The sequence below is a fragment of the Lytechinus pictus genome, chromosome 17, assembly GCF_037042905.1.
Source record: "Lytechinus pictus isolate F3 Inbred chromosome 17, Lp3.0, whole genome shotgun sequence".
Classification (NCBI taxonomy): Eukaryota; Metazoa; Echinodermata; class Echinoidea; order Temnopleuroida; family Toxopneustidae; genus Lytechinus; species Lytechinus pictus.
The window spans coordinates 10,366,245-10,380,825 of NC_087261.1; the positions used below are offsets into that span (position 1 = coordinate 10,366,245).

The 14,581-nt window shown below is 36.6% G+C and overlaps 1 protein-coding gene and 1 long non-coding RNA gene across 2 annotated transcripts in view; one reads left to right on the forward strand and one right to left on the reverse strand.

The window, feature by feature from the left end:
• LOC129280835 (hephaestin-like protein) overlaps window positions 1-4,200 on the reverse strand; it is a 28,223-nt gene extending 24,023 nt beyond the window's left edge. The window contains exons 1-2 of the mRNA XM_054916836.2: window positions 3,960-4,200; window positions 2,747-2,959 (exon numbers count right to left, since the gene is read on the reverse strand). Of these exons, the coding sequence (XP_054772811.2) occupies window positions 2,747-2,959; window positions 3,960-4,107 (361 nt within the window). The 5' untranslated portion in view covers window positions 4,108-4,200. The remainder of the gene's footprint in view (window positions 1-2,746; window positions 2,960-3,959) is intronic.
• Window positions 4,201-9,517: 5,317 nt separating this feature from the next.
• Window positions 9,518-13,760, forward strand: LOC129262827 (uncharacterized). The gene is made up of 5 exons (XR_010296266.1): window positions 9,518-9,660; window positions 10,229-10,411; window positions 11,071-11,188; window positions 11,606-11,720; window positions 13,413-13,760. It is a non-coding gene; the product is annotated as an uncharacterized LOC129262827 (long non-coding RNA).
• Window positions 13,761-14,581: the final 821 nt, after the last annotated feature.

The window sequence follows — 14,581 nt, forward strand, 5'->3', positions numbered from 1 at the left end:
TTTCTGTTTATAGTATCTCCTGTAGGAACTCGGCAGGACAGCTTTATGCTGGTAAACGCCAAGCTGGTATATAACCAATTTCCTAGGAAACATTTATGTCTAGTTTAATCAGTCATAGTGGCTGACGTTATACATGCAGACGACAGTTATTACTTTAAGGCCTATTTTTATCAAAGTGAAGACAATGGCAGAGTGGGGACTTGAACTCACAACCTTGCAGTTATAAGTCCAATGCTCTAACCACTAGACCACACGACCTGTGTGGTCTAGACTCTCTGAAAAGTAACCTTGCAGACAAATTGAATATTTAAAATTTGTGCACCAGTATCAACATTTCAAACAGAGTTTAGTATAGTATTAAGGCCCTAATTGCTTTATAATAAGTCAATCAACATGCCCTTTGAAATTATTTGCTAATGAATGTCTCTGCTAAAATACATGAGTAAATTATCTTAGGGTGTGTTCAATGCAAATTTTCAAGTTCAAACAGCAATATGAATCATGATTGAAAACGAAATGACAAAATGCGGATAAAGCGAGAAACAAACAGTGTGTATTCAATGTCCCCATCCCCGGTCCTAAAATTAAATGTCTTTCAGATCGCGATTCAGAGGAAACTTCAAACGCCAAAAAATGTGTGTTTGGAAACGCGATCAGCTCAGATTTTACAACCTTCAGCATTGCGAATGCAACAAAATGTGACACTGAACACGATTGACTTTTAAAATCCGTTAAGTTTGATCTACATGTAGCAGTGGAAGCCACAAGCATGTGCCAGAATTGACCTTTCTTGTGACGGGTAAAACTGTGCAGTAAGCTATGCTAGCAAGAACGGTATAATCAGCTTTATAATATCATTTTTTGACACTGAATGGTGCACCCCTGACCGTTTTTGTGCTGTCTTTTATAATTGCGTTTACAATCATGATTCATGTTGCTGTTTAAATTTGAAAATCAACATTTAGGTCTACATGAAAGACACCCTATTTACCATGGACCTAATCTTTTAGCATGAACAATGTTTCAATGGGACAATCTCAAAAACAACATCTCAAACACAACATTAAAAGCATAGCAGGATCTTATCTTTAAGAATAGATTTGTAAGATTACCACGTAATATGATGCATGGATGCAACAAATAGAACTGTGATATGAGTCATGGTCAGAAGTTCAATTTTAGTTTAATTTTTTTTTTCTCATCTTCCTTCATTTCTTTGTTTATTATTTTGAATAAATATAATCATTTTCTCCCCCTCCCCCAAAAAATAAAACAGTACAATGTATGTGTAAGAAACAAATTCAAGGTTTCAAATTCTAACTTGCAACCATACATGAAAATTTGTAAGTTAATACTAAGTTTTTTTTTTTAATTTGTGCAAAACTGAATAGCTGGGTAAAACCCTGCAATGATCAGAATTGACTAACATTGAATAAAGAAACGAGACAAACCAACAATCAGTAATTCAAAGAATGGAAGTAGGTCAATAATTACAACAAGTGGAGCGCCTCTGGCAGTCTCACCTGCATTACACGATTCGATATAACAGCAGTGCTGACTTTGAAAACAGCTATCAAATTATTATTCACAAAAGAAAACACTCAATATGATAACAAAATACTATGTCCATTGACCCAACATGATCTTTGACCATGATCATGTGACCTAAGACATGTGCAAAACAATCATTCATACTTGATTACCCATATGTCTATGTTTCATGAACTACATGTGTAGATCCAAAAACTTTTTAAGTTATGATGACAATTCCACAGATACCCCCAACATTATCACAGTTCGTTGACCCTAAATGACCTTTAACCTTGGTCATGTGACCTGAAACTCGCACAGGTTGTTCAGGGATACTTATTTGCGCTCATGTCCACATTTTATGAATCAGATCCATAAACTTTCAAAGTTATGATAGTAATTCAACAAATACTCCCAACTTGGCCAAAGTTCATTGACCTTAAATGACCTTTGACCTTGGTCATGTGACCTGAAATACGCACATGAACTAAATCCATAAAATGTCAAAGATATGATGACAATTACACAAATACCCCCAACATGGTCAAAGTTTGTTGACCCTAAATGACCTTTGACCTTGGTCATGTGACCTGAAACTCAGGCAGGATCTTCAGTGATACACTATCACTCTTTAATATGTCCAAGTTTTATGAACTAGGTCCATATACTTTAGAAGTTATGACAACATTTAAAAAATTTAACCTTGGTTAAGATTTCAATGTTGACGACGCCGCCGCCGTCGCCATCGGAAAAGCGGCGCCTATAGTCTCGCTCTGCTATGCAGGCGAGACAAAAATGGATAGTATATGCCATAATGTTGGTTTAACCTTGGTAAAATGATAGTAAATATTGACCAACAATTTTTTGAGTGCATACAGCTTAACTCAATATTACTTCTTGCGAATTAAGCATTTCCTATAACCCATTGGCTTCAGGAACCATGCAGGGCCTCAATGCATTAAATAGTTGTTCTGATAGCAACTCTTGACGGAATGTCAACAAACACGACAAAAGTGAAACTTCTACTTCCTGATTGGCTAATTCAATGAAAGTTCACATTCCAGCAAGAGTTCCTATCATAGCAACTTTTATGAAATGGGGCTGTCCAAAGCTTAGATGGGAATCACAGGATTCAGTAATCAGGTTAAGTTAGTATGTTTCCACGGTTGTTTCGAAATTTGTCATCAACCATAGCTAAAATACAACATTTGATTACCTTTCCGACAAATAAGCATGAAGCCTATAGCGCCAGAATTCGTCCCAAATGGGGTATCAATGTGTGAATGGTAGATCCATGGAACGCAGTTTGGGCCTCCTTCTGCCGGTCCTGCCCTCTCATTCGCCTCCCAAGTGTAAGTGTGGCTACCCCCCGGGGCAATACGTTCATCAGCCTTGTCCTTTCCCCTTGTGTTGTCTTCATAAACAGCTCCTGTGGTGGTAGAAAGACATCGATGGTTAATGACTGTTCTTGGTACTGAACAGGTTTAACTTTTTTCCAGGGTTTTGATTGGCTAGGAAGCACTGGTGATCTGTGACAGGCACCCTGGTTGGTAATACTATGGAAAACTTTCTGGGAACTTCAGTACTGTTATACATGTATGCAGGTGCAGCTTTGGGTGTTTTTCAAGGGGGTACATTTTGTCTCAACTAGAATTTTGACGTGTCCAAAGGACACAGATGCCCCGCTTAACGCGATCAGAAATTCATTCAATATGATTGAACTTAATATCGTATCGAAAAAGAAAAGACCCTGGCTGGATGGAGGACATGGACAGAAGCCAGAGCTGTGGCCTCTGATAGGCAAAGGTGGAGACGTTCGGTGGAGGCCCTATATGCCACTAGGCATCTGGCAGATAGGTAAGGTGAGGTAAGGTAATCGTGCAGAAACCAATATGCATATATATAATGAACGAAATTTAGACCCTTGACCTAAAGACTCACCCTTTTCGTAATAATCTCTGACAGAAGATAGGACAGTCAGGTCATTTGATGTGACCCGACTGTATTTTGGTGTCATTTACTCAGACACCAAACATTTTTAATATCTGGTGAATATTTTAAAAAGTTATCATGCGGAAACCAACTTGCATGTGACCTTTGACTTGCGGACTCCGAATTCGAACTTGGCCTGTATTTTGGTGTCATCTACCTACATACCCAATTTTTTTTTAAATATGAATATTTGAATAGTTCATAATTCATCATGCGGAAACCAACTGGCATATCTAATGAGCTGTGACCTCCCCCCCCAAAAAAAAAAAAGTTATCATTCTGAAATAAAGCATTTGGCGAAATGCATCTCTTCTTTAGGGCAAATTTTATGGGGGTGCACCCACATCTTCCATCTTCCCCCTCCTGGAACTGAGCCTGATATCTGCTATTAAATATTAAATATATCAACCAGCACTACTGCACCATAACATCCTCACCTTCCGAGTCTTTCAGATAGAAGACACCATGAGGATGAACACTGAACTCCCTGGTAGCCATGTTCTTGGCATGAATCTTGATGGTATCGCCGACCTCTCCGTAGATCAGTGGTCCAAGGAATCCAAGCCATTCCGGACGATCCGCCATCGTCGTGTACGTGTCGTCGGTGTATTCGCGGAACACGGCTTTCTTGTACACGCTTCCGATTCTTTCCGGGGTTTGTATGACGTACTCGGCCTCTGGGCTAGCAAACAAGGTAAAACCATTTAATAATTATGATTATTTGGTATTTCTCCTAATATATATGTACAGAAAAAGAGCTAGCTGGTCCAACTCCTCGCATTGCAGTCGGTTATCATTTTCATTGCTCTCCCTTTCTCCATTGATCTAGTAGCAAAGCTATAGGAAGCAGGATTGCATGCACCAATACAGAATTTACAGGACCGTGCAGAAAAAGACACGGTCCCCCCCCCCAAAAAAAAAAAAAAATATATATATATATATATACATACATGTTTATATAATAACAAAAAACTCAAAAGAGAAAGAGAGGGGGTGCTAAGCTCAGCATTTTAGAGTGTAATCTGATAAACAATCAACAATAGAAGTCAATGGCAGAGTTGGTGGGGGCTTGATAATATTTACTTTATTACATTGTACACAACATAAAGATGGGATGATTGCATGCAATCTCAAAATTAACTTTGTACATTAATCATTCCCTCGCCCCTGTCTCCCCTTCTCCTGTCTCATGGAGTTTTATTGTTTTTTTTTTGGGGGGGGGGGGCGGGGGAGGGACGTCAAAAGTAAAGCTTCATTAGTAATTTTTGTTTCTCTCATTTTTCCCACTTTTGTGAACCAACTAAATCAGTTGGTTCACAAAAGTGGGAAAAATGAGAGTAAATGTTTGAGTGAACATTTAAAACTCCCCTTAAAATACACATTGTCTCTCTGGCAACATTTGGGTTGTTGCACTTTGGAGTTAAGCTTTCATTTTGACTGAGAATGTTGGCAAAACTCCAGGAGGCTATCTGAATGAATGCTGTAAAATCGCTGCTTAAAAATTAATCAGGTTGTTATTAGCTTGTCACTCTAACAATTTTATAGACCCCGTTATCATTACCGCCCTAACACTAGTTTACTGGAAAAAACTAAGGTAACGTGGTATGAGAACGGTTGAAGCGGTCTTGGAAGCGATCTTCCAAACCACTTCAGAAAAGCTGTTTTTAAGATTGCTTTGCCTTGTTCAACTGGTTTTAGCGTACGTGAGGACACAACCGTTCTTCGGAAAGTGATCTTCGAACATTTTGAGTGTGCTCGTATAGAATGTCTATGCTGCAGTTTTGAATTTTGCGCAAAACATGTCACCCCCATTGAGAGCATTCCCATAGCAACAAGGCCACTTAATGTAAAGTGGTTTACAAAACCACTTTCGGCTGATCAATTGGGAACGCTAGTGTATGGGTTGAATTTTGCCATGTTTAATCTAATTGCTTATTTTACACTTTGCATTCCATACTTTTCTTAACTTCCCATTTTTATGCCATTGTCACACATCTGTTTCTCTCGATCATTCCTAAGTTTCTACATCAGACATTCCATTGCCATTCCAACTCCATGCAGCTCCACATGTTTCTATTGTCCTTTTCTCATTTATATTGAGAACAGTCTTCTTCATTCATATCATCCTATCTCATCCTCATTGGTTCACCTTTCACCCTTGGTTCTTCCACTTTTCTGGGTACTTCCAATCTCTCTTTCTCAATCGGTTGAATTGATCATGTGACACCATTTTTTAATATATTTGAAAATATTAATTGTAAAGGCAATGCCTAGTGAGTTCTGGATTTCAAGCCAATAAATCAGAGCATCACTGGACTTCATTTTGTCAACATCTGTATTTTGAGTTTAGTCCAGCTACATTATATTTTAGGTTCTTCTTATTTTGGTTCTTCTGGCTGTTTGATATGATTTGATTTTGCTTCTTTACATTGTTTTTGTGAGGTGTATCTTTGAACATTCAGCCACTCTACACTTGCAAAACGATCTTCCAAACTGGCTTCCTGAACCTATCTCAATTAAACTAGTTTTAGAAAGCACAATAAGAATGATGTCTATTATTTACAGTTTTAAACAAGTTGTTTAAAGTCTTTAACAATTATCAATCAATAGAGTGATGGGGCTTAAGTGTGTGTTTTTTTTACAAGTACAGAGAAGCGAAGGGAATGAAAGGGGAAAGTCCCTTTAGTATACCTGTCAGGAAATGACTTCACAACCTCAGCATGAAAAGATCAAGGTTACCAAGGTCGTCAAATAAGATACTATTTGAACAGGTTACACTTGCAAGGTCTTGATAATAAAATGTTTCCATGTTTTTGTAACTTTCAATAAAGGAGCACTTCTAACAAAATCTGTTTGGTGGTGATTTTTTTACCTGATTGGTATAAAGAAAGCATGAATGCTTTATATTAGCCGGGTAAAAATAATAGCAAGGCCCGCTGGGAGAACAGTTTTCGGAACTGAAGTGGCTACCCAGGGTATTAATACCATTATTATTTTTATTATCATGCTTGTAAGCAAGCAGCCAGAGGACCTAGGGCTTAAGGTCCTCTCCGAGGGACCTGGTAATGAGGATTAATGCCTTACCAAAGGGCACTAGCGCACCAAGTGGAAATTGATCCTGGGTCACCGGAATCTGAAACCCCCGCTCTACCGACTGAGCTATCGCGTCTCTTCTCAGATTCTAGCCTATTCTTTACTACCCCCCCCCCCCCATTAATATGTATGAGCACTGGAGATTAGAGCAACTGGAAACAATGGGAAAATGAGGGAAGAAACCCTTTCCTATCTATTAAAAGGTTGCTCATGAACCTCCCTAGAATATTTGATGAAATTACAAGAGAGTGATTATGAATTATAAAGATGCATATATAAATGAATGATTGGAATTTAAAGGTAACCCAGGTAAAAAAACCAGTTGAAACCAGTTGAAATTTTAACTGGTTTCAACTGGAGTCAACTGGTACCAGTTGAAACCAATTGGCACAACTGGTAAACTCCCACCATGCCAGTATATTCCAGTTGAAACCCATTGTCTCAACTGGACATGCTGAAAACATACAAGTTTATTCCAGTTGAAACCAATTAACTATACTGGTATAAATTAGTACACCAGTTAATACCAGTTAAAACCAATAGGCCTTTCTTGTTTATCTACCAATAGATTCCAGTTTAAAACCCATTAGCCAAACTGGACCATTTGATGCCAGTTGGAACCCATATAAACCCAATGGGTGTATATACCAGTTAATGCCACCTTAAACCCATAAACCATACTGGTATATCATTAAACCAATTGATACCAGTTAGAACCAACATGCATTACTGGTATACCTACCAGTTGATTCCAGTTAAAACCCATAAACCAAACTGGATCAGAGTGTTCCAGTTGGAACCCATAGACCTCCCATAACCCCACTTGAAACCCATTAACCATACTGGAATATCAAACCAATGGATACCAGTTAGAACCAATATAGGCATTACTGGCATATCTACCAGCTGATTCCAGTTAAAAGCCATAAACCATACTGGAGCAGATTATACCAGTTGGAACCCATAGACCTCCCATAACCCACTTGAAACCCATTAACCATACTGGAATTTCAAACCAATTGATACCAGTTAAACCAGCATACATTACTGGTATACTACCAGTTGATTCCAGGTAAAACCCATAAACCAAACTGGAACATATTTTACCAGTTGGAACCCATAGACCTCCCATAACCCACTTGAAACCCATTTACCATACTGGAATATCAAACCAATTGATACCAGTTAGAACCAATAGGCATTACCAGTATATATCTACCAGCTGATTTCAGTTAAAACCCATAAACCAAACTGGAACAGATTATACCAGTTGGAACCCATAGGCCACCCATAACCCACTTGAAACCCATTAACCATACTGGAATATCAAACCAAATGATACCAGTTAGAACCAATAGGACTTACCAGTTGATTCTAGTAAGAACCCGTATATACATATATAATATATACATATATATATATGTATATTAGAGGCATAGTGGTAATGCATTGTACTTATTTCCAACAGAGTTTATATATATATATATATATATATATTATATAAGAACTATGTTTTCATACCTTTGTTGTTTTATTTGTCGCTTCTCTTAAACTGACTTTTGAAATATTTTTGTAATTGTTGATATCTGCAGTAATCATTCAAATTTCTTATCCGACAAGTCACTGGCTCAATATAGCTGTAACCCACTTTACATTAATATTTATATTTTTTTGTACAGATCATATTACTTCAAAGTCCTCTTATCTTTGTTTTTAATTCCTTTTGAGATAATTCTTTATGATTATCATTCATGAATGTGTTTCCTATAACTATTATTATTGTTACCATCAACAAAGCGTTACTTTTCTTAAAAAAAAGCAAGTATTATTTCATACAATCCACTCTTTAATCTACATGTATTGTTATTCATTCAACATTGGTTAACTATATATTTATGTGAAAATGTTCATTATGTTAAAGGTATATACATTTAGCCTACTCCCAACCTTTGCCCGTTCCTGCTTTTGACATTACCCCCCCCCCTCCCTGTATACTTTTCTTTTTGTATCCCCTTTCCAATATTATACATTATAGTATACTTTGTTATTTTTTTGTTGCTTATTTGTTTACTGAAATTTTGCTCTGTACAAATTCATGTAATTCAGCCTTTTACCACAATAAATGCCATGCATTTATCCATCCTATACACAGCTCGATTGAGGATAAGAGGAAAAAAATATCTACATAATAACTAACTTAATTATTCTTTATGTTAATTTTAATATTTCCACCTTGAAAAGTTTCATTAAAGTATGTGGTTCGATATTACCATATAACTTAAATCGAAACATGTTATTCTCAGTGAAATTTTCTAGTTTACATAAAGAGGACTATTTTACACTATTTTTACAAATCACATAAAAATTAATGTATTTTTATTTTTTTTAACTCACTGATATTTTAAAAATATTTTTGAAGGTGAATAGAATAGCTATTTTTTTCTATTTATAACGCGCATATTTATTGCTAGTTTACAACCTTGCCATGTTAAGCAAGGCTATCTTTATCTTTCAAATAAAAAGAAAATAAATAAAATAGAAATAAAGAACAAATATTAAGCTAATTCATTCTTAAACTTTCAAAGAAAAAAAAAAGCTCCAAAAGCAGAGGCAAAAATCGTCATTTCTTGACTGGTTGCCAACCAAAACCAAAGAAGAAATTTGTATGTTAAGAAGTTCGTATTTCTATTTTAAAACTTCTTTCTTGCTTTAGACCCCCCCCCCCCCCCCCCCTTCGTTATTCCTGACTCAGCAGATCTTCCTTCAATCACCGGGCGCGGGCGGGCTTGCGCATGCGCACTGAGTGCCACTGATCGCTATCGTCCGTATAATTATGCAAATTAACCAGCGCCGCCAAACGCAAACCGCCAATCTAATTTGAATTTGAAAGAGCCATCTTCGCCGCGCCGTTAATTTGCACCGCACTTTTATCGAGTGCTAGTGCGATAAAGAAGGCCGTTTTAATAATAATTCAACCACTGAAATCACACGGACCAGATTTGGACAATGACTTGAAAGCTAAGACATTCGCAGTAGGCTCTACAGGTAAGTTAACAATTTTCTATGATTTTCTTTTCGTAGTTTGTTAAATGGCGCGGCTCGCAGCTAGCTGCGGGGCTAGCTGTAATGTAACGTTAGAGTTCGTCAGGACATCCTGTTACTGCCCCTCAGCGCTGCCTGCCGGCCGCGACTAGCCGGGCGTGGATGTGTGGCTGCCATGCCGGTGCAAGTCTGCGCACATACATTATATTGACCTTACGATTTGTGTTAAGATTTAACATGAATTTCTTTTTATTTCACAAAATCTTTCAGTTGATATTGTTCCATATATTGTTATAAGTAAATGAGAGAGATATGTGATCGAATGTGAAACTGATTTTCTTGGTCTTGGAAAAAATCTGAGACTCAGCCAGTTATGATTTTCAATTTCAGATTTAACATTATGATAGTGGCCAGCGCCTCGTGTCTGCGCACCAATCACTTTACACACGATTTGAGGATTTTGATGAGATTTTGAAATGCCGAAAATCGAAATTCATTATTTTTTCCACCATTTTAAGAGTCTGATTTTTTCATGAATAGCTGTTTATCACTTTTTGACTGTGTATTTCAGGAGAGAGGGAGACCCAAAACCACCTGGAGTCATACTGAGCCTCGAGGAGGAGATGAAGTCAGTGAACATGACCTGGGGTACCGGTAGTTTCCAGAAGAAGGCCCAGCTCAGAACCGCCAGGACTCAGGAGTGGAGATCCGAATACTTCGTTGCTGCCCTCCATATGAGGAGGCTGTAAGTTAGGTAATTCAGATGTCAAGTTTTCTTTTGGGGTCTTTGTGTATCTTCTATTATGAGAATTATGGAAAAGAGATGGTGATTTAATGGTTTTAAAGATGTAAAATATGAAATTCTAGCACTTTTTTTAGGCCTAATAATATGAGTTCGGACACCCTACTTATAATTTTTTTTTGAGGAGCGCGATATTTTTGTACATGACCCAAGCCTAGTTTCACCACAGATTAATTAATAGCTACACAGCTGTTGCATTTACAATTTTAATAACAATCTACAACAATTGAGCATTTTATAAAATTGAGTGTGTCTAGGAAAGCAAATTCGGAGGCATAAGGAGAGCCATTTATTGAGCTCCATGGAATTATAAACATGAAGGACTGATCTCTGCGACATCAATTTCAGAAGTATTCCCAAGACCAAGTGAACTTACACATTTTTAAAATAAATATGATGATGTGCTGTTTATCATTATAGTTGAATCATTGATTCACAATCCCATGTATTTTTCTTAATGTGCAAATGGAATTTTACAACACTCTGTAGTAACCCTTGCCCGCCTTAGGTGTAGACATGTATTGCTATTCACTGTAATATAGACGTATTTTTATTCACTGTTCACTGTACTGATTATTTTTCTCTCCATTGTTTTAAAAAAAATTATTCAGATACATCGCATCTACCAGCAAAGAACGTGTGCCAGTACAGGGAAGGAATGTACCTGTCGCACGTGAACTCTTCAGAGGCAGTGAGGACAACAAGATCTGCAAGCAAGTGATCCTTTTTGTAAGAAAATTTCCAATTTGTACATTTCACAATTCATTTTTTTTAAAGCCTTTGTACACATTTAGAGTATCAAGGCTTACAAAATGTAAAAATTAAATGTTTGCCCAAAAATCATTATGGGAAAGGTGGATTTCCGAGGAAAAATCAAATCTATCTTTGTTTACACAGTTGTACGAGCAACCTTATAGGAGGCTTGTCTAGGCTCCGTGATGAAAATACAATGTAAAAATTGATTCACAATCCCATGTATTTTTCTTAAAGTGCAAATGGAATTTTACAACACTCTGTAGTAACCCTTGCCCGCCTTAGGTGTAGACATGTATTGCTATTCACTGTAATATATACGTATTTGTTATTCGCTGTTGTTCACTGTACTGATTATTTTTCTCTCCATTGTTTTTGAAAAAAATTCTTCAGATACATCGCATCTACCAGCAAAGAATGTGTGCCAGTACAGGGAAGGAATGTACCTGTCGCACGTGAACTCTTCAGAGGCAGTGAGGACAAGATCTGCAAGCAAGTGATCCTTTTTGTAAGAAAATTTCCAATTTGTACATTTTACAATTAATTTTTTTTAAAGCCTTTGTACACATTTAGAGTATCAAGGCTTACAAAATGTAAAAATTTAATGTTTGCCCAAAAGTCATTATGGGAAAGGTGGATTTCCGAGGGAAATCTATCTTTGTTTACACAGTTGTACGAGCAACCTTATAGGAGGCTTGTCTAGGCTCCGTGATGAAAATACAATGTAAAAATGATAAAATTATCTTCATGGAGTCCTCTAGGCTAGCCAGTGACATGGGCCCATGCCCATCAATTTTAATTCATGCTTTTGCATAACCAAATGGCGTGAATTTGGAACTGGAAGTATAATTTCAGATTGACCTCCGAAATGAAACGTGCACAATTAGTCTGAACTAAAATAACATTTCCTGAATTTTTTCTTAAATCTGGAGGCTGAATTATTTTTTTATCTTTGAAATTAAATTGGTTCTCGTTGTTTTTTACCTCTGACTTACCAGTATGTGTGGGGGTACCGTAGAAGTAGAATTAAAGGGATGGTCCAGGCTGGAAACATATCTCAATAAATAGAGTAAAATTCACAGAGCAAAATGCTGAAAACTTGATCAAAATTTGATAACTAATTAAGGTTTTGAATTTTAAAGATTTGCATTATTCCGGTGAAATAGTTCTAGGCATGTCTTTATGAATATTCATTAGGTTTGCTGATGATGTCATATCCCAATTGCCCTTTTGTATTTTATTATATGAGATTAGGTTTATTAAGATATTTTTAACCAAGAACTATTGACAATTGGATTGACAACTGATTAGGTGCATTAGTTATTGACGCAACTTATTTCATTACAATGGAGACGCATCATTTACACATGTATGAAAAAATCAAACATTTATGATTTCATCTAGTAACATAAAAAAAAGGAAAGTGGAGATGTGACATCAGCCCACCTAATGAATATTCATGACGAAGTGCATACAACTGTTTTCACAAAATATTGATAAACTTTAAAATTCAATAACTTCTTGTTATCCTATTTTGATGAAATTTTCATCATTTTGCTCTGTGAATTTTACTCAAGTATTATTTAGATGTAAATATTTTCGGCCCAGACCATCCCTTTAATCCTCGGATAAAATTTTGTATTTCATTTTTTTTTTTTGCTTTGTCTTGCGTTTTTAAACATGTTCTGGGAACTGCTTTTTGAAAGTTGTCAGCATTAACAAGTTGTCTTTTTCCGACAGTTACCATAGTAACAGTCAGAGGCCAGTGCTTCTCAGCCAATCAAAAGCAATGATTTCACTGAAATAGTCTGCACTGACAATCATGAAATACCCATCAGATGTTAGCAGATAATGTGCAACATAGACTCCTAGATACATATATGCAAACATACATAGTCTAAGTCTTTATTATTAAAATAAATGTATAGGTATAAGGTCGAGGCAATTTCATCTCTGCGATGTCAATTTCAGAAGTATTCCCAAGACCATGTGAACTTACTATACATGTTGTAATAAAAATGATGATGTGCTGTCTATCATTTATAATTGAATCATTGAAATATGGAACTTAGAGAAGTTTCACTATCCCATGTATTTTCTTTATGTGCAGATATAATTTTACACCACTGAAATTCTGTATTACGGTATTCACTGTACTTATTATTTTTCATTCCATTGCTTTTTTTTTTCTAATCTTCAGATACATCGCATCTACCAGCAAAGATCAAGTGCCACTACAGGAAAGGAAGGTACCTGTTTCACGTTTCCTCTTCAGAGCCAGTGAGGGCCCCAAGATCTCAATAGATAATAATTAAAAAAAGACTCCTTTATCATTCCTTTAAAAATAGTACATATTATTTATTGAAGGTAAATGCTTAGATGCATTATATTCAAATTTTGTCTCCAAGCTAGCATGTAAAAATTGGATTGACTACATATTTACTGTGTAAGTTAATGATCTTTGTTGACACATAATACAAGAATTATACACAGCATGTTACAGTTTGTAACATAATTTTCTTTCATTAAATTCCTAGTTTAAATACCATATAGATGTTTTTTGTGACTTTTGTCATTCTCTGATGTTTTTTGGTACAGATTTCAAGAGACTGAGGGATTGATTTACCAGAGCAAGTTTACAGTCCAATCCTGTTATATTGTGCATGTGGAAATTAACAAGGTTTCAATACAATGCTACAAATTTACCTTGATTCATTTCATCAGTCCTATGTGCAAGGATAATTATTTCACTTGTCCATGCACATTGTTATAACAGGAGTGGACATTCAATGTAAAGATAATTGAAGATAATTTATAATTGAAATAACCGCCTGAGAGGGGGGGGGTGTTGGTACCAATATTCTAATGTGTGTGTGCGCAAGGAAAACGAAGGAGTGATTATATGAGAAGAGTAAAAGATCGGGAATGTACATATCCACATGATTCATTTTTGTTTATGCTATACATTGCAGGGTGTTTCTAACTGGTACCACTTGACAATTTATGTTTCCAACTGGTCCTAACTGGTGCTTCCAACTTGTTCTAACTGGCACCAGTTGACAACTGGTGTTTCCAACTGGTTTTAACTGGCACCAGTTGACAACTCATGTTTCCAACTGGTCCTAACTGGCACCAGTTGACAATTGGTGTTTCCAACTGGTTTTAACTGGCACCAGTTGACACCTCATGTTTCCAACTGGTCCTAACTGGCACCAGTTGACAATTTGTGTTTCCAACTGGTTTTAACTGGCACCAGTTGACAACTCATGTTTCCAACTGGTCCTAACTGGCACCAGTTTACAATTGGTGTTTCCAACTGGTTTTAACTGGCACCAGTTGACAACTCATGTTTCCAACTGGTCCTAACTG